Genomic DNA, 18,184 nt, shown 5'->3' with positions numbered 1-18,184 from the left:
CACGCACTGTACAGGGGGTGTGCCCCCCCCGCACTGTACAGGGGGTGTGCCCCCCCGCACTGTACAGGGGGTGTGCCCCCCGCACTGTACAGGGGGTGCCCCCCGCACTGTACAAGGGGTGTGCCCCCCCCGCACTGTACAGGGGGTGCCCCCCCCGCGCCTGCGGCTGCTGTCGCCGTTCGCCGCGTGGGGGTGGTGGGAGCGGTGGCGCAGCGGTTAGCGCAGCAGCAGCACCGCCACCACTACCCTCCCCCCCCAGCAGTGCCGGATGAAGCTAGCGCGGGGCTTGTAGCAAATGTTATGAGGGGGCCCTAAATTAAAAAAATATATATATTAAAACACTAATTTTAACTTGCAGTCAAGTAATTGTATTTTTTCATTTGCTATACAGCCAGATAATGACAGATCGCTAGCCTTTAACACCCAGTCGTTCGCAAAAGTTGAAGGCGGTATAGTACTACAGTAATAGAGCAAGTGCAGAATCACTGAACCGGAATTGACGGCTTGAAAGCATTAAGCGCGGGGCCCTTGAAAGTGCGGGGCCCGTAGCTAAAAGTAGCTGCTACATATATAGTAGTAGCTACTTTATGTATAGTAGCTACTACTACATATGTAGCAGCTACTTTATATATAGTAGCTACTACTACTACATATGTAGCAGTAGAAGCTACATATGTAGTAGCTACTACTAGCCCTGTTCTTCACCTGAGGACGGCTGCTTGCGTTGTGGCCGAAACGTGAGAATTGTATTTTATAATGTTTTATTCTTATTATTTTATTATTTCCCTTCTACGTGACTTTACCGAAAGAACCAAGAAGACGATTTGTTTGTGTCTTTGTTGTCACGGTTTAAACATGGACCCACGGAGTAAGCGGCATCACTGCGGTCGTCTGCGAGCGTTCCACGGAGGAGGAAGAGCAGCAGCAACAAGCACGCCACCTCTCTCCTGAAGCCCTCTCTTGGCCAGCAGCAGACATTGGCAGGGGGCTCCTGAACACGCTGCTGCCATACGCAATAATAGAAGTGACAACATTTATTGGCAGACTTTCCATATCGGTACCTCCACATAAAAATATAACGTAATTTGTGCACTCTACAAAAAAATCCCAAATATCTCTCCTCCAACAAAAAAGATATTATAATTGGGTTTTTACCCTTTTATCTGGCAACAAAACTGACACCTTTTTTTACAAGGAGTCATGTTTGCATTGACCACAATACCTGCGGTCGGAATGCAAACAAAAAACATAACTCTGATAATGTATGCACTGTCCTTGAAATTGATTGGTCCACACAGGTGTCAGTTTTGTTGTCAGATAAAAGGGTAAAAAAACAATTATCATATTTTGTTACTGGCAAATGAGGTTCCAATGGTGAAAAAAGATATTGTATAAAGGTATGGAATTGTTATAAATATAGATATTTTACAAATCCCATCAGCCACACGGCTTCCTGCGAGTGCAGAATCCAGGCAGCATTGTGCGGCAACAACAGCAGCAGCAAAACTGGATGGGTTTCAACATTCGCTGTCTCATCAGCACCAGTCAGGCTTTGCTTGCATCAAAGCTGGTAAACTGCCAGACGTGTATAGACAAAGACCCTCTGTTATATATGGGTCATACTAATTCGACTCAAAACTAAACGGTATATTGTAAAACATAGCACGAAATAATCATATACGAAATCATCATTAGCGTGTTTGTACAAAATTAAGTAGACAATACGTCTCTACGTACAGTAATAATGTATTTGTCCCTACACGTAACAATGCAAGTACTTTTACACCTCAGTTTATACGGAGTGCTCTTGCCAATAACATCCAGAAACCCAGCAACATGCGTTTAATGACGGCTGCTCATGGCACTCAGAAAGTCGAAACTGGTCCATATCGAGTTTTCTTGCTTAGAAAGGTTCATTCGTGTATGTTGCATCCTGTTTTTTCGTGACTTTCACACGATTAATTGTCCACGTGCGTTTGCATAGCCAAAGTGTAGGCAATAGTTCACGTGGGTTTTATTATTATTACTACTACGTTTGGTTACCCAGGGAAGCATCACTGAGTTGCATGGCTTATCTCAGGGGGGTTCTGCCAAGTACTTTTACAGTGGGGTGCTATGTTGCTGTGTGCCATCCCAATGGCGTAATGTGCAGGTGATTTTTCAGCCGTGAATATTTGGACCATGACGTCGGCACACAATGCCCTCCTCTTGCGAATGACACCACGGGATCATTAACGTCTGCTGTGAGTACAGCAGAGTGCGCGTAGTATGTTTTGGTGAATCCACCCACCAGTATTAACCAGGGTGGCCGCTGGATTCCAACCCGTGAGCCTCAGCAACAAGCGACGAACGTTCTACCGCTGGGCCACGTCACCGCCGCCCGACCCGATGATTTCACGAGTGTGGGTGTGACAATTCCACCTTTGTACGGTCCTTTCTCAATCATCCACTCCCCACTATGCCGTGTTCCTCGTGGGATGTATTTTGCCACACGCTGGTGAGTGCAGGTTAGTGAACCGGGAGGGCCCATCATGAATTAATATGAAACTAAGCACTAAACTTGTATTTACCAGCTAAAGCCCCCCTGAGCTATTATTCAGAGGCAACCTGGCCACACATGGCAGCTCATCGTGGCTTATCATGTGGGAATTTATAGTATCAGCCAAATGTTTCTAATTGTGGAGGAGGGCAAAGCCGGAGGAATCCGGAGAAAAATTAACGCGACCTCCGCAGGGAGAGAGAGAACATGCCCTCTCCAAATGTACAACATGCATCGTCAGGGTCCGGGATCGAACCCACGGCCTCCTGTGTGCCAGGCGAAGTAGACTGCATCTCGCCACCGCGGCACCACCAGATATAACCTATTCTTTGGGTCTTTCGGTAAAGCCACTTAGAAAGATCAAATAATAAATAATAATAATAAATAATCAAAAATATAGATAGATATCACCTGCCGCTATAAAAGTGGTGCGGTTCTAGCACTCTGCTCTGATCTTTGATTACCCTCATAAATGGGCTTTCCACGTGGTTATTGATTGAGGCTGTGACTGATGAGTGATCGGATAATGATAATTACGGTGGCTCAATGTCGAGACGAGCAGTAATGAAATAAAGAGTGAATCTGAGACGACTGCTTGTAAACACAAATCGATTACACGAGCAGTGGTGGTGCTGCTGCGAGGGTTGTTGAGCTCACGTAGCTACAAACATCGTAAACAGGCCATGCTACATAACTCAATTATGCCACAATTGTCAAATAATTAGGATAACATTACAATTAAAACTCATTTTAATAGTTATTATTTTGACAAAATAATCCGAATTCCAGCTGATATTTGATTGACCTCTTCAGAAGTACAGGAAGTCCTCGATCTACCGTATTTGAAGGACCTGAAGCTTTTTGGACCCCGATCTAACACTGATGGAGGCCTTGCCGAAGAGACATCTTGGCAGTTCAAGCATTGTGGTTCTGAGATAACCCAAATGTCGAAACTGGTCCGCAATTGTGTTGTAGTAAACAATGCTGCTGAAAGTGATGCACTCCGAGACATTAGTTTGTGCTGCTGGTGGGATGTGTAAAAATATAACTTTTGCATTTTTTATGTGGATGTACCGGATATGGGAAGGAATCTAAATAGTCTGATTATTTGTGTATTTATATTTTACTTCGTTCATGCTTCGTGCCACCACGAACACCACCACCAACCTCCCATGCAAAAAAGGCAAAGATCGCCCGTATAGGCTTAACAGATTGTTGGGGCAAGTGCTGTTAGCGAGCACCTATGAAGGACGGCACGGCACACGAGGGGGTGGGTGGCCAACACCACGCCCGGCCGCCTTTGTCTCCCTCGTGGCGATGTTTACTACACACCACCGCACCAGGTACTCATTTGAGGCTGAGTCGACCTAGGGGAAGCCCAGGATCGGTTCAGATAATCGTCACCGGTGTTGTTGGCCGTGCGCTGGACTCGAACCCGGATTGCCGGGTTCGGAGCGCGGCGCGCCACTCATCAGCAATTATCGCGTCCCCTGCTGCGAAAACCTGGCAGGACGTTGGCCCAACGTTGGCGAGTGGTCGGAACCGATGTCACCAACGTTGGCCCAACGTTGGCGTGTGGTCGGAACCGATGTCACCAACGTTGACCCAACGTTGGCGTGTGGTTGGAACCGATGTCTCACCAACGTTGACCCAACGCCCCCATGTGTTCGTGTGGGGCGTGCTGGGGAGGCGTCGCCCGGCACATTGCCACGCCCACCGCTGATCCACCGCGGAAGTGACGTCATGGCGCCTCCGTCTCGCGCCGGGTGGTGCGGGTGGCGCCCCCCAGTGGCGGGCCTCGAGGGGCGCGGGGCGTGCCACTGGCAGGGATGACGGGAGGGTGAGTCGCGTCGTCTTGCAGCCTCCTCACTCCATTCCGTTTGTTTCAAACCACCAACCTCCCCCCCTCCTCCTACAACTTCCACATCCTCGCTTCGTGTAGCCGAGTTACAATCTGTTTGTTGAGAGTGTGGGGGGGGGAGCGGCAGAAGTTGTGTGGGTGGTTGTTGGTGGTGGTGGCTGTTGGTGGTGCTGGTGGCGGGCGGGCGGGCGGGGTCGGGGTTTTGGATCGAGGGGGGTGGGGAGGTACTCTTCTCGCTGGGTTGCTGAGCGAGCCGAGCGCAGCGCCCCACCGCCGCTCTCCACTGCCCCCCAGCTGCGCTCAGCCCGAGGCTGCTGGTCACGCTCGCGGCCGCCACCAACTCGGCTCGCTCCTTGGTCACTCGAGAGACGCCGCGTGGTGGTGGTGGAGTCCGCGTGGTGGTGGCGGAGTGTGTGAGGTGGAGTGTGTGAGGTGGAGTGTGCGAGGTGGTGGAGTGTGCGTGGTGGTGGAGTCCGCGTGGTGGAGTGTGTGTGGTGGTGGAGTGCGTGGTGGTGGAGTGTGCGAGGTGGAGTGTGCGAGGTGGTGGTGGAGTCGCGTGGTGGTGGTGGTGGTGGAGTGTGTGAGGTGGAGTAGACCGACCCCTCCACCCGGCAGCGCTGCTCAGTCATGAGCGTCGCTCTGGAGCTCGGCGTGCAGCTCCCCGAGTTCACCTCCGAGTCGCTGTGAGTCTCCTGCTGCTCGCGTCTTGCGGGCCTCGTACACAGCGCGCCGGGACACACTCGGTAGTAGATACTCGGTAGTACATACTCAGTAGTACACACTCGGTAGTACACACTGTGGTGCATACTCTGTAGTACACACTCGGTAGTAGATACTCTGTGGTGTATACTCTGTGGGACACACTCGGTAGTAGTACACACTCGGTAGTACACACTCGGTAGTACACATTCTGTGGTGCATACTTAATATATACTTGGTGGTGCACACACAGATACACACTGATACACACACACTGACACACACACACACTGATACACACACTGATACACACACTGGTGCACACACACACTGACACACACTGGTGCACACACACTGACACACACACTGGTGCACACACACACTGATACACACACTGGTGCACACACACACTGACACACACACTGACACACACTGGTGCACACACACACTGACGCACACACTGGTGCACACACTGGTGCACACACACACTGACACACACACTGACACACACTGGTGCACACACACACTGACGCACACACTGGTGCACACACTGGTGCACACACACACTGACACACACACTGGTGCACACACACACTGATACACACACACTGCTAAACAGATGCTGGTACATCAAAGACAAATGCACTTGTGCTATACAAGCACTGCCATATGACTACACACTGATGCGTCCCAACACTCGTACTACACAAGGGTACACACAGATACACACACAGAAACAAAGACTACCCGCGTAGCCCTGACAGACTGCAAGAGCAAGTGGAGTGGGTGGCCAGCACCACGCCCGACCGCCTTTGTCTCCCCTACACCCGTGTTGACCACATCCCGTTGGTGCACCCCAACACAACGCACCCCAACACAACGCACACCAACACAACGCACTCACTCAAAGTCGTGGACACCCACCCACCCACCCACACGTGAGGAGGATGGCGCACTTGGGAGCTGTGGACTTGTGGGCCCCGTCTGGCTCCACTCGGAGTGCCCCAGACGCCAGAAATCCGTTTCGCTTTCGCCACCCAAACCCCTGAAGCAGATGTCTTGCGTTGAGCCCACACAAAAGGGGGCCTGTTGTTATGTTACACACACACGCACAACAACAGCGGCAGCCTTTGTACGCTGTAGCGGCCAGAAAACATGTACGGGTCTCTCGCAATGCTGGCTTTCTGGGCTGTTACCATCATGTCCTGTAACTGCACTCTATCCAGCGCTGACGCCTTCCAAACTCGGAGTTTTGCCAAACGCTTCTGAGGCTGTGTTTTTGAGTCTGTGACCATCGGCGTACGGCACTACCACTAGATTACAATATAGAGGTATACCTCTCTATATAAAAAACCTATTTTATTGTACCCTATATTCCTGCACATAGCAGCAGCACCACGAGGACAATCTATGGCGAGATGGAGGATGTGACTGTGACGCCAAAGTAATTCCTGGAACATTGTTTCAGACTGTTCTGACTCGTATGAATTACTATCCAGTATCAGACATACTTTGCCTACTGACCAAAATCACCCTTCAATGTTGTGCCCGTTATGGCCAAATCTCAGAAGCGAAGTACATGGCTAATGATGTTCTTGTATCAGAGAAGGCCTCGAGTTTGCCAGGCGTTGGTAACTTGGACTTTAATGTAGCCTAGGAGATGGCAGAGCAGCGGTAGATTCTTGACCCTTACCTGTGCGGAGCTTCGAGCGTTATTCCCGTGTATGTTGTGGGTTTCCGCCTGGCCCTCCCGTTTCCTTCCACAGTAAGCCAAAGAGCTCGTTTCTGTGTTGGAGGTTGTCAAACATCTCGACGTGGCAGGACCCTCCTGAAAAAAATGAGTCTTGAGGCTCGGCGAGTGAAATGAATGCTCATTATACCAAAGTGCATAACACAACATTAAGGCAGTAACACAACATTAAGGCAGTAACACACGTTACGTGTTCAGTTATCATTATCTGCAGTTATTTGCCATTCTATTAGTGGATGAAGGCCTCCAAATGCTGTGTCAGTCACGGGGGATTGTTTGACCATACTTCACCAATGCGGGTTGGTGGATGCCTTTTTATGTATTTTATCCCCCCCCACTGGAAATTTGACACATGTACAGTACAGTACAACGTGCCGTGTGGGGTTACTGCCTCACGTGCGTTTATCTTCTTCACAGGCGCAAGCCCTTCCTCATTCTGCAGTTTCGCTGTGCCACAGTGGGACGTGGCCCCCCTGTGCACCAGCAGCATCACACTCGTAGCTCTCCGCGCACTCCTCATGCCCTGTAAAGTGCACAAACACTACCCGGGTGCATTGAAGGCCCTCTTTACCTGGATCTGCAAAGACAAAGATCCCCCTTATAGCCTGAACAGACTGTTGGGGCAAGTGCTGTTCGCGAGCATCTATGAAGGCCGGCACGGCACACGAGGGGGTGGGTGGCCAACCCCACCAGGAACTTATTTGAGGCGGAGTCGACCTAGAGGGGAGGGCAGGCCCATGACCGGTTCACATAATCGTCACTGGTGTAGGCCGTGAGCGGGAATCGAATTCGGGTCGCCGGGTTCGTAGTGCAGCGTAGCGCTAACCGCTACACCACCGCTCCCCACAACCTGGATATGCACACACACACACGTGTTCTTTTTTGTCCTCTCCCCACGCACGCACACCCACACACTCGTAATGTTTGTAATTGAACGTGATTTTAGTCTCAGGATAAGGCGTGGGCGGTCATTGTTTAGTCTGGAACGAGTGCCAGTTGGTGGGCGAATAACTGGGTATTACGAATTTGTTTAGCCTGGCCCCTGTTTGAATGTCTGCGGTGATTCACGCACACGTGACCTAGCTGACTCGGGACGACACATCCCATAGATTCGGTTGAGGGCTTAGTGTGGAGGCGGTGGCGTGTCGTGGTTCGTGTCGTGGTCCGTGTAGCGGTCCGTGTCGCGGTTTACGCGTCGTCAATCTTAAGATCGGTGGCGGTCGACGTTTGAACCGGCTGTCACCGTAGGGTTACCACCTTTTCCACTGTAGATCGAACACAAACCTTGGGTCTATTATCAAAACTGTGCTGCAGTTTACTGTTCAACAGAGCAACACCGGTACCAGATATCGGCACAAATCAATTTCTGCCGCCCGAACACAGTGTGTCACTTATTCGGAGGGGTGGCAAACCTACATGTTCTCCCCGTGGTCGAGTGGATTTTTCTCCGGGTCCTCCAGTTGAGAGTATTTTGGTGCTATAAGCCACTTCGTTGAGCTATCATTTGTGGCGAGGTCGCTTCTAAAAAATAGCTATGTAACTCAGTGGGCCCTACCTGTTAAAATAAAAATAGTTCAGTTTCTTTTTTAGTTACCTGACCACCTCCACCAATCAGAATCAACCAGGATCTTCCACATGGCATGGCGAGTCATTGGATTGGCCAGAGGCTGCAAACTTTAAACTTGGGCCTCGCTTATGAACAAGGCCCAAGCTTCGGGTTCGATGCCACGTTCCCATGGACACTTAAACGCAGAGCTGGCTCGGTTCACATACCAAGGCAAAGCGGGCTTAGCCCGGATTTCCCATGGCGGCCTTTACCGTTCCATGTCACATTCACCTTGGCCAAGCAGCCCGTGTTCTTTGGGCTGAGCAGCTCGTCTTCCCTGAGCCGAGCCAAGAATTGAGACTTGCCAGGCCGTAAAACGAAAGTTTCCTGGTAAAGCTCGAGTCTGGTTGCTGCCGGCCGTGGGAATGCTCGCGCGCGTGTCGGCGGATCGTCTCGAGCGGCCGTCGCCCGTCGCGTTTCGTCCGCCGCGGGGGGAGGTGGCGGTGGCGGTGGCGGCGACGGCGACGCGGCCCCGGCTGCAAAAAGCACTTTTGCCGCTTGTCGCGGGGGTGGGCGCGCGATTCGAATCCGGCAGGCCATGTGTTAGCCGTAAAATAACGCCGTCCTCTTCACAGTGGACGGAGAGGCCATTGTGTGAAGGTGTCGCGGTCCAAATTGGGCCACACTCGAAAAATTACCTGAAAAGTTTCTCAATTGGGATTACACGTGGCAATCATCGCCCGCCTCCTGGGAAACTACCGCCACGGTGGCGAAATGTTAACTACCTCGCCTGGTATGCAGAGGTTGTGAGTTCGATCCCGAACCTAATGACTATATTTGGAGTTTGCATGTTCTCCCCGTGGTCTTGTGGATTTTTTTTCGGGTTTTCCTGTTTTTCCCTCCACATTTAGAAACATGTGTTAAAGAGTATTTGGCTGCTATAAATTTCCATGTGATAATCTACTTCTTTGAGCTATCATTTGTGGCTCGGTCGCTTCTGAAAAAGAGATGTATAGCTCAGTGGTCCTTACCTGGTAAAATAAAAAGAGTCTATGGTTTAGTTTTTTACTTCAGGGACAGCTGGCACTGGGGGTGCCCTTTCAAATGTTTGGGATGACATGTAATGCAAGTTGCTTATTGTGTGTAAATCTCTCTCGCGAGAGATGGCCCAGTGTAAAGGAGTGCACTCTGTCAAACACAACCCAGTAACCGTAGAATGTTGAGTCAGTGTTGGGTTGTTGGGCCAACGTTGGTCCAATTGTTCCAACCACGTCGCAATGTTGAACCAACGTTGCACGTTTACATCTAAAGAATGTTTATAATCACCAACTTTTTTTTATTCAAGCACCCGTGGGCTGCGGATGCCGTTCAGGTCGTGTGTCCGCTGGGCCGTTTTTTTTTCTTCATGCGTGGAAATGTTGTTGCCGAAATAACCGCGGGCAGTGCTAAATTAGGTTAGGTGCGGGCGGAACGCTGCGACACGCAGCAGCCGCCCCCCTCGTTAATAAATCAACCCCGGCACTCTCGGCACATCGGGCAGCGGCTCGGCCCCACCGCACGCACTCCGTCGTGCCCTGCATGGTCACGGCACGATAAGGCGATCACAACGGCGATTCTTCTCAACCCTTGTGCTATGGGGTGGCCGCTCCCTCCTGCCCCCCCAAAGCCATTCACAAAGTCCCCCCGGAATACTGCACACACAGATGTTAGGCCCACGCTTCTAGTCCGTGCGGTGCTAGTAAGGCATTTGTCTCGCGTTGTGCGAGGGTGTATTTTGTCGCCTTTCCTTGCGCACACGCTACATTTCTCCTGCACGGTCTCCGTGCCGCAGACTGCGCTCCCGCAGCCCTGACATTCGTGTGGGAGGTGCAGCCCCGTGGATAGAGAACAGCTGGGTGAGAGACAGATAGGCCACTAAAAGCGGTAACATTCCGCCGTGCTGAATCTCCCCGCTGTTCGCACGACCAGCCCTGCATACAAATATTAACGACGTCGGTGATTGCAGGTGACGTTTCGTGAGTTTAACACGTAGGCTTTCGCGACCAATATTGTTCATAATCAACGATTTTTGGGTTTAGATCGCGTTATTTATAAATGTGTCGTAACCCTCCACCACCCGACACGGCCAATCAGTAAAAAAAAAGTGTCACGTTGACAAAAGACAAATAGTTCACTGCTTTAGCCCACCGGTGTGTTGAAGCGTGAAACCACAACATTTACAATTTGAGTACGACGTTTCGCTGGTAATTGCATCCAGCATCATCGGGCAATTCGCCAGAATGGTGAGGCTCTGCTGTGTCTCCCGTTCTTATATAGAGCAGCAGCAGGGTGACGTCATCATTAACTCATTAACTCATCAGGTGCAAAGATTTGAGGGGGGGGTTATTGTAATTATATACTTGATTAGTAATAAGGCTATTGTTACGATGCGAGTTGTAGATTAGTAATCATTTGGAATGTGTTCTATTGTGATTATGCTACATTAATAATCAGTTAGTGCTTGTTTCCCTTATAAGGAATTGTAATGCATCTTATTTAATAATACGCTTCCAGGCCGCACTAAGCCTGTAGCTGTCTGAGCGATTAAAGTTATTTCTGTTTCTCTCAATCTCAATGGATTCTATAATTAGTCTTTGCCAGTAGTAACTAGTTTTACACAACACTTCAACGTTGTCAAAATCAATTGAGTGTCCCTGTTGACAAGCATGTTCTGCCACTGCCGACAGTTGTGTTTGCGATAGTTTAATATTTCTCTGGTGTTCTTTTAGTCTTACACTAACGTTACGCCCTGTCTGTCCAATATAGCATCTGTCACATACACAATTAATCCGATATACACCTTCTGTTGATAATTTAGGTAATTCGTCTTTAGTGCACGTTACTAATTGTTGAATTTTGTGTACTGTACCAAATCTTACTGTAATGTTTTGCTTTTGCAAAACACGGGCTAATTTGTCAGTTACTCCTGAGATAAATGGTATTTTTATTGTTTTAATAATCTGATCGCTTTCAGCAGTGTTGCTTTGCGATCGTGATTTGGCATTTAGTGCTCTGTTAATTTGAGCATTATTGTAGCCATTCTGTCTTAGTGCTTCTTTAACATGTTTAATCTCTCTCACTAGACTTTCATCATCTGACACGGGATAAAACAGTGTCAGATGATGAAAGTCTAGTGAGAGAGATTAAACATGTTAAAGAAGCACTAAGACAGAATGGCTACAATAATGCTCAAATTAACAGAGCACTAAATGCCAAATCACGATCGCAAAGCAACACTGCTGAAAGCGATCAGATTATTAAAACAATAAAAATACCATTTATCTCAGGAGTAACTGACAAATTAGCCCGTGTTTTGCAAAAGCAAAACATTACAGTAAGATTTGGTACAGTACACAAAATTCAACAATTAGTAACGTGCACTAAAGACGAATTACCTAAATTATCAACAGAAGGTGTATATCGGATTAATTGTGTATGTGGCAGATGCTATATTGGACAGACAGGGCGTAACGTTAGTGTAAGACTAAAAGAACACCAGAGAAATATTAAACTATCGCAAACACAACTGTCGGCAGTGGCAGAACATGCTTGTCAACAGGGACACTCAATTGATTTTGACAACGTTGAAGTGTTGTGTAAAACTAGTTACTACTGGCAAAGACTAATTATAGAATCCATTGAGATTGAGAGAAACAGAAATAACTTTAATCGCTCAGACAGCTACAGGCTTAGTGCGGCCTGGAAGCGTATTATTAAATAAGATGCATTACAATTCCTTATAAGGGAAACAAGCACTAACTGATTATTAATGTAGCATAATCACAATAGAACACATTCCAAATGATTACTAATCTACAACTCGCATCGTAACAATAGCCTTATTACTAATCAAGTATATAATTACAATAACCCCCCCCCCTCAAATCTTTGCACCTGATGAGTTAATGAGTTAATGATGACGTCACCCTGCTGCTGCTCTATATAAGAACGGGAGACACAGCAGAGCCTCACCATTCTGGCGAATTGCCCGATGATGCTGGATGCAATTACCAGCGAAACGTCGTACTCAAATTGTAAATGTTGTGGTTTCACGCTTCAACACACCGGTGGGCTAAAGCAGTGAACTATTTGTCTTTTGTCAACGTGACACTTTTTTTTTACTGATTGGCCGTGTCGGGTGGTGGAGGGTTACGACACGTTTCGTGAATGTGACTCATCGCGAGTCTAAGAATCGACGTATTGATGCTTTTGTTACGCACCCGCTGATCACAATGGGAGACTCGAGCTGTTATCGGCGGCAGCGTGCACATCGCGTCTGTGTTTTACAACGCTGCCCCGTGGCTGCCTTCCCATGCCATCAACGTGGCTCTATGCGTTTCACAACAGCGCTGTGCTTGCCTCTCGGTCGGCTCGTGGCACCTGCCACAGTGAACGTCTCCTGGAGTCAAAAGCTACCAGACGTCACCTCTTGGCGAGGAATGTCGTGATTTTGAATTGGCAAAAATGTGGATTCCGTGCCGGTTATAAACTTCCTTGCCTCGTGCTCAAAACTTGTGGGCATGGGTATCTGATCAGTAGGCGTGGGTCCTGATCAGTGCGTGGAGCTATCAGCTCACCATGTAAACTACTAAACTATTTTTTATTTTACCAGGTAAGGCCCACTGAGCTGTATAGTTCTTTTTCAGAAGCCACCTGGCTGTCACAAATGAAAGCTCAACGAAGTGGCGGCTTAGCACGTGGAAATGTATAGCAGCCAAATACTGTTTAACGCACGTTTCTAAATGTGGAGGGGGAAAACCGGAGGACCCCGAGAAAAATCCACACAACCACAGAGAGAGAGACACAGACTCCAAATACACAGCAGCAGGCGTCAGGGTCGGCATCGAACCCACGACCTCCTGTATACCAGGCGAGGGAGTTAACATCTCCTAGCCACCGTGGCGTGTCCAGGTTAAGCCTGCAGTTACATCCCTTTTAGGCACGTGATGCTGTCTCATTAAGGAGAGTGAAATAACAAAAAACCAAAAAAAAAATACCGTTAAAGTTAAATAAATGCTAATATTCATTACGTTAGCTCTTTGTTTAGTGTTTTTTGGATAAATTGACAGTATGCCGGTTGTATGACGTAATTTTCTGACGGTGTGTGCGTTTATAAGCATTATAATTTGTTGTGCTGCAATAGAAAATACCCCTAAACAGGCTTATGTTGAGTGAACAGCGTTTGGAGAATTAAATAAATATTTTATTCTTACTTGAAGTACAGCAAGGCACAACAACCAGAAGATTAAAATGCTGAATACATTTGCAAGGTTGAAGGGAACTGATATCGTGATAATCTTCATATTTTTATCTTGTAATTATCATATCGTAAAAACATTATATTGTGGCACAGTTATTTAGAATCCAGTGTTTATGTATAATTTCTACTATCGTGACATCGCTTCTATGGAATCCGTGTTTTTCCCGCCAAAAGCGGTGTCACGTGACCACCGGGTGACGTCACTATTGTTAGCACGACGTTCGTGTCACTTCACGTGCTATGTGTGTTGAACTTCTTTCACACCGTACGTAGCCAACCGTGCTAATCGGAGGTGCGGGGGGGGTGAAGTACAACAAACTGACACACAAAAAGCGACGTTAATTATCCAACAATAACAAAAACCCCACCTTAAATTGTCATAAAAAATCCAAACGTATCCGCATTAAAATTAGTTTTAATCCTAAACGGATCCCCAAAGCCGGTGGTGTTTGAGCGGGGACCGCGTGCCGCCCCGCCAGGGGGAATGCGACCGCCCACTAATTGCAGCTGCAGATGAACGGGCGGCCTGTTGAGCCGCCCGGCAGGGCGGAGCGCAAACCGTGGACGTGGCCACTACAGCGGCACTCAATGGCCCACTGTTGTGGTGTGTGTGCGGTTTTGTGTGCGGTTTTGTGTGTGTGTGTCGTTTTATGCGTGGTGTGTGTGTGACGAGCTCTGTAGGCCTTGTTAATGCATGTAAGAGGATTTGGATGTTCTCCAGAACCATAAGACGCTGCTCCGAAAACTAAAAACGAATTGATCTCTAGAGAAAGGCAACCCTGGGTAAGAGGCCCGTAGCCTCAGCGATGTTCCAGCAGTGATTCCCATCCCGTGGTGTATGGGCTGCTGGTGGTTTTACAAGGCCATGTGAAATTGTCTGCGGAGTGAGCACTCCAATTTAGAGTTGTTTTAATTTAGGAAAATACTTTTTGGTTCATGGTGATTGGTGAGAAAATGTGAATGGTTTGACAGTCGTCAGCGGGTCCAATATGGTTGGGAACCAATCTCCACGTGTCAATCAGCTCAAGCCTCCTGTCAATCACGTGGCTTCCGTGTCGCCACCCCCACGCTGAATCCGCCTTCACTATCCCCACCCCCTGTGGAAACAGACTCCGCTCCGTGCAGCTCACTTGTGCTCGCTCCTTCTCTCTCTTCCCTCCTCTCTCATCATCATCATCAACCCTCTCATCATCATCATCATCAACCCTCTCATCATCATCAACCCTCTCATCATCATCATCATCAACCCTCTCATCATCATCATCATCAACCCTCTCATCATCATCATGATCAACCCTCTCATCATCATCATCACCAACCCTCTCATCATCGTCATCAACCCTCTCATCATCATCATCATCATCAACCCTCTCATCATCATCATCAACCCTCTCATCATCATCATCAACCCTCTCATCATCATCATAATCAACCCTCTCATCATCATCATCACCAACCCTCTCATCATCGTCATCAACCCTCTCATCATCATCATCATCAACCCTCTCATCATCATCGTCATCAACCCTCTCATCGTCATCAGCCCTCTCATCATCATCATCATCAACCCTCTCATCATCATCACCAACCCTCTCATCATCGTCATCAACCCTCTCATCATCGTCACCTTGACCCCTCCTGCCCAGTGCTCTTTGTTCCTGCTGCTCATCTCAAGCCGTTCCCCAGGTGCCTGTTTTTGGGGACTTCCATCCCTTCGCTGCCCCACTGGTCTTGCCCCGTCTGCTGCCCCTTCTTTAGGCAATGGCCTCGACTGCCCTTTCCGGGGTGTGCCACAGGTACAAACTTCTGATATCGTCTGCAGCCTTCTCCGGATTATAAGACGATCCGGAAACTAAGAGAGACACCCCGGTGGACCGGTGTCAATACAGTTATGCAGTTACCAGATTATTAGACGAACCCCAAACTTTTGCTTTTAAATACAGAGAGGGGGGAAGGGGGGGGAGTGTCCTATAATCAAAATAATTCGGTATATTCAGGTTGGTCTTGAGGAATTGACGGGTGTCAATTTCTAATGATGTTTCGGTACATAGTTGAGTCCACGATTATATTGTACGTAGAACATTTTGAAAAACCCAAATTGTTGATTTCTTTGGCTCCCCTCCAGTGGCGGAGAGGAGGTTTGAAAGTTTGCATCTGGAGGAAATGTGACGGCGAAAATATTTGCCCAATAAAAATCTGTGTCATAGTTTTGTTGTTGTAGCTTTGCAACGGTTGAACCTAGGCCCAGACACATTTGTGTCTGCAGCTTTTGAAGGATTCAATCTAAATGTGGTGTCGTTTTTTTTTAACCTCAATCTTTGGCTACTCTAAAAAGCGTGACACTAAAGCCAAATGAAACCGGTTGACGCCCACGTCTGGTTCCAAGACACTTTATACACACACACACAACTATATATACACACACAGCTATATATAAACTATATATACCCAACTTTTTATCAAGAGACAAAGATCACCCGTGTAGCCTTAACAGATTGTAGGAGCCAAGTGCTGTTAGCGAGTAGCACCGTGAAGGCCGGCATGTCACAGGAGGGGATGACTGGACAGCACGACACCCGGGCACCATCGTCTCCCCAGTGGCGATGTTGACACACCGCTCCAGGGCCGAGGCGAGATGTTGACTACCTCGCCTGGTATGCAGGAGGTCATGGGTTCCATCCATGCTGACGCCTGCTGCTGTCTATTTGGAGTTTGCGTGTCTCTCTCCCCCGTGGTCGAGTGGATTTTCCCTCCTGTTTTTACCTCCACATTTAGAATAATGCGTTTAGAGTGTTTGACTGCTATACATTACCACGTGATAAGTCGCTTCGTTGAGCTATCATTTGTGGCCAGGTCACTTCTGAAAAAAAGACTTTACAGCTCAGTGGGCCTTACCTGGTAAAATAAAAAATTATTTAGTTTCATAGTTTTACTCATTTGAGGTTGAGTCGACCTAGGGAAAGCCCTGGACCGGTTCAGATAATTGTTCCTGGTGTTGGAAACTATATCTATGCACACCACACACACGTGACTATATATAACTTCGGATGCTGCCAAGGTGTAATGGTTTGCACACTGGACTTGGAATCCAGAGGTCGCCGGTCAAATTCTATCTGCACTGCAGGTGAAACAAGGGTGCAGGTTTTTCCCCGAAATCCCATCTCCCTCCCCCGCCCGTGTCCACCCAGCGGTGCGTATGAGTGCTCCACAGTCGGTCAATCGGTAGCTCACGTGTGGTGGTGGCGGGGTAAAGTGTGGGTACTTCCACTTCTTCCAGGACGTCCGGTCTGTGGAAAAGTAGGCCAAAGAAATCTAACCTAGACGCGTTTTCTCTTAAGAGACACGCTTTAGTGGAGGCCCCTTTCTGCCAGCGGTGGCGTGAGCTATCGATTGCACGGCTGCGCCCCTACCTTCTACTCTATACACGACAGCACACATGGGTTGCCTTCCAGCCGGGATCACGAGCAACATTTTTAAATATTTATCTCCAGGTCTGCCCGGTTCCGCGTGGGGCCCTTTTAAAGCAGAAAAAAGGGGCAATGGAATGTCCAAGCGTGACGGGCCAGAGAATGCCAGTTTCTTCTTATAAGGAATAGGCTCCAGCCCTCTTGTCATCTGTAATCCCCGTTAAGGATCTCGCGTCGCGCTTAGCAGCCGCCGCTCCACAAGCACCACCCGCTTCGTTTCATCATGGCGGCGGTGGCGGTGGTGGCGATAGTGGTGGTGGTGGCAATAGTGGTGGCTGTGAAATGGGATGCCTCTTTGTGAAAAAGCATCCGACGCCTTCCTGTGTGAGCGGTCCGTGGAATGACACCGGAAGCTGAAGGAGCCGCAAGGGAGGGGGGAGCAGCCCCCCCCACCCCCGTAGCTGTACACGTGGCCTGGGGCGTTTGGCAGCGTCGTTCCCACGGCCAGTGGGAAGTGTGCTGGAACGGTGGCCCGGGTGGCCGGTTCGGTGATCCCCACCCCCCCCACCCCCCTGGCCAAAACCAATCTCGTGACCTTGACCCCGGTGTCCGCTGCTGCTGCTTCACCCATTCTCTTCTTGACAGCTCGGCTCACTTGGAGCCCGACTGACCCCAGAAGTGGTTGCGGTGGCATTGGGTCACCGAGGAAGTGAGATGCTTGTGCTCAAATTCCTCGCCGTGGTGATGTAAAAAAATCTACAATTGCGTAAAAAAATACAAAAGTTTCGGAAAACTACTCAACTCGAGCCCATGGCTACGTTCAGCTTTGTTTAAAAAGTAGTTTTTAGTTTTTCAGATCACTCCCTGACTCTTCTTACCAGTTGACTTGTTTATTAACATGAGTGCCATTTAGTCAAATAAAATTTGTTTACGAAATCGATGAGTCCAAATATTAATGTAGAGGTCCTTCAAAAAAGTGTTTTCTGTTTTAACAGGATAAAAAACCATGTTTTCTATATGTTATTTTTATTATTGTTATTCTTGTTTACAAAGGAAAGCCTCAGAATCAATGAGACTCTTTTA

General features: G+C 48.6%; 1 protein-coding gene across 2 annotated transcripts in view; it reads left to right on the top strand.

Moving 5' to 3' along the window:
- Positions 1-4,291: 4,291 nt before the first annotated feature.
- LOC144734415 (LIM and senescent cell antigen-like-containing domain protein 1) overlaps positions 4,292-18,184 on the top strand; it is a 50,076-nt gene continuing 36,183 nt past the window's right edge. The window contains exon 1 of one of the 2 annotated variants that reach the window (XM_078616593.1): positions 4,292-4,379. In XM_078616593.1, the coding sequence (XP_078472719.1) occupies positions 4,369-4,379 (11 nt within the window). In that variant the 5' untranslated portion in view covers positions 4,292-4,368. Of the gene's footprint in view, positions 4,380-4,636; positions 5,084-18,184 lie in introns of those variants that run through there. The other variant, XM_078616592.1, reaches the window with a different exon arrangement.

This window comes from Lampetra planeri, chromosome 51 (genome assembly GCF_965212315.1).
Source record: "Lampetra planeri chromosome 51, kcLamPlan1.2.h2, whole genome shotgun sequence".
Taxonomy (NCBI): Eukaryota; Metazoa; Chordata; class Hyperoartia; order Petromyzontiformes; family Petromyzontidae; genus Lampetra; species Lampetra planeri.
Note: the sequence above shows the minus strand (reverse complement) of the source record. Positions and strands in the feature narration are given on the sequence as shown.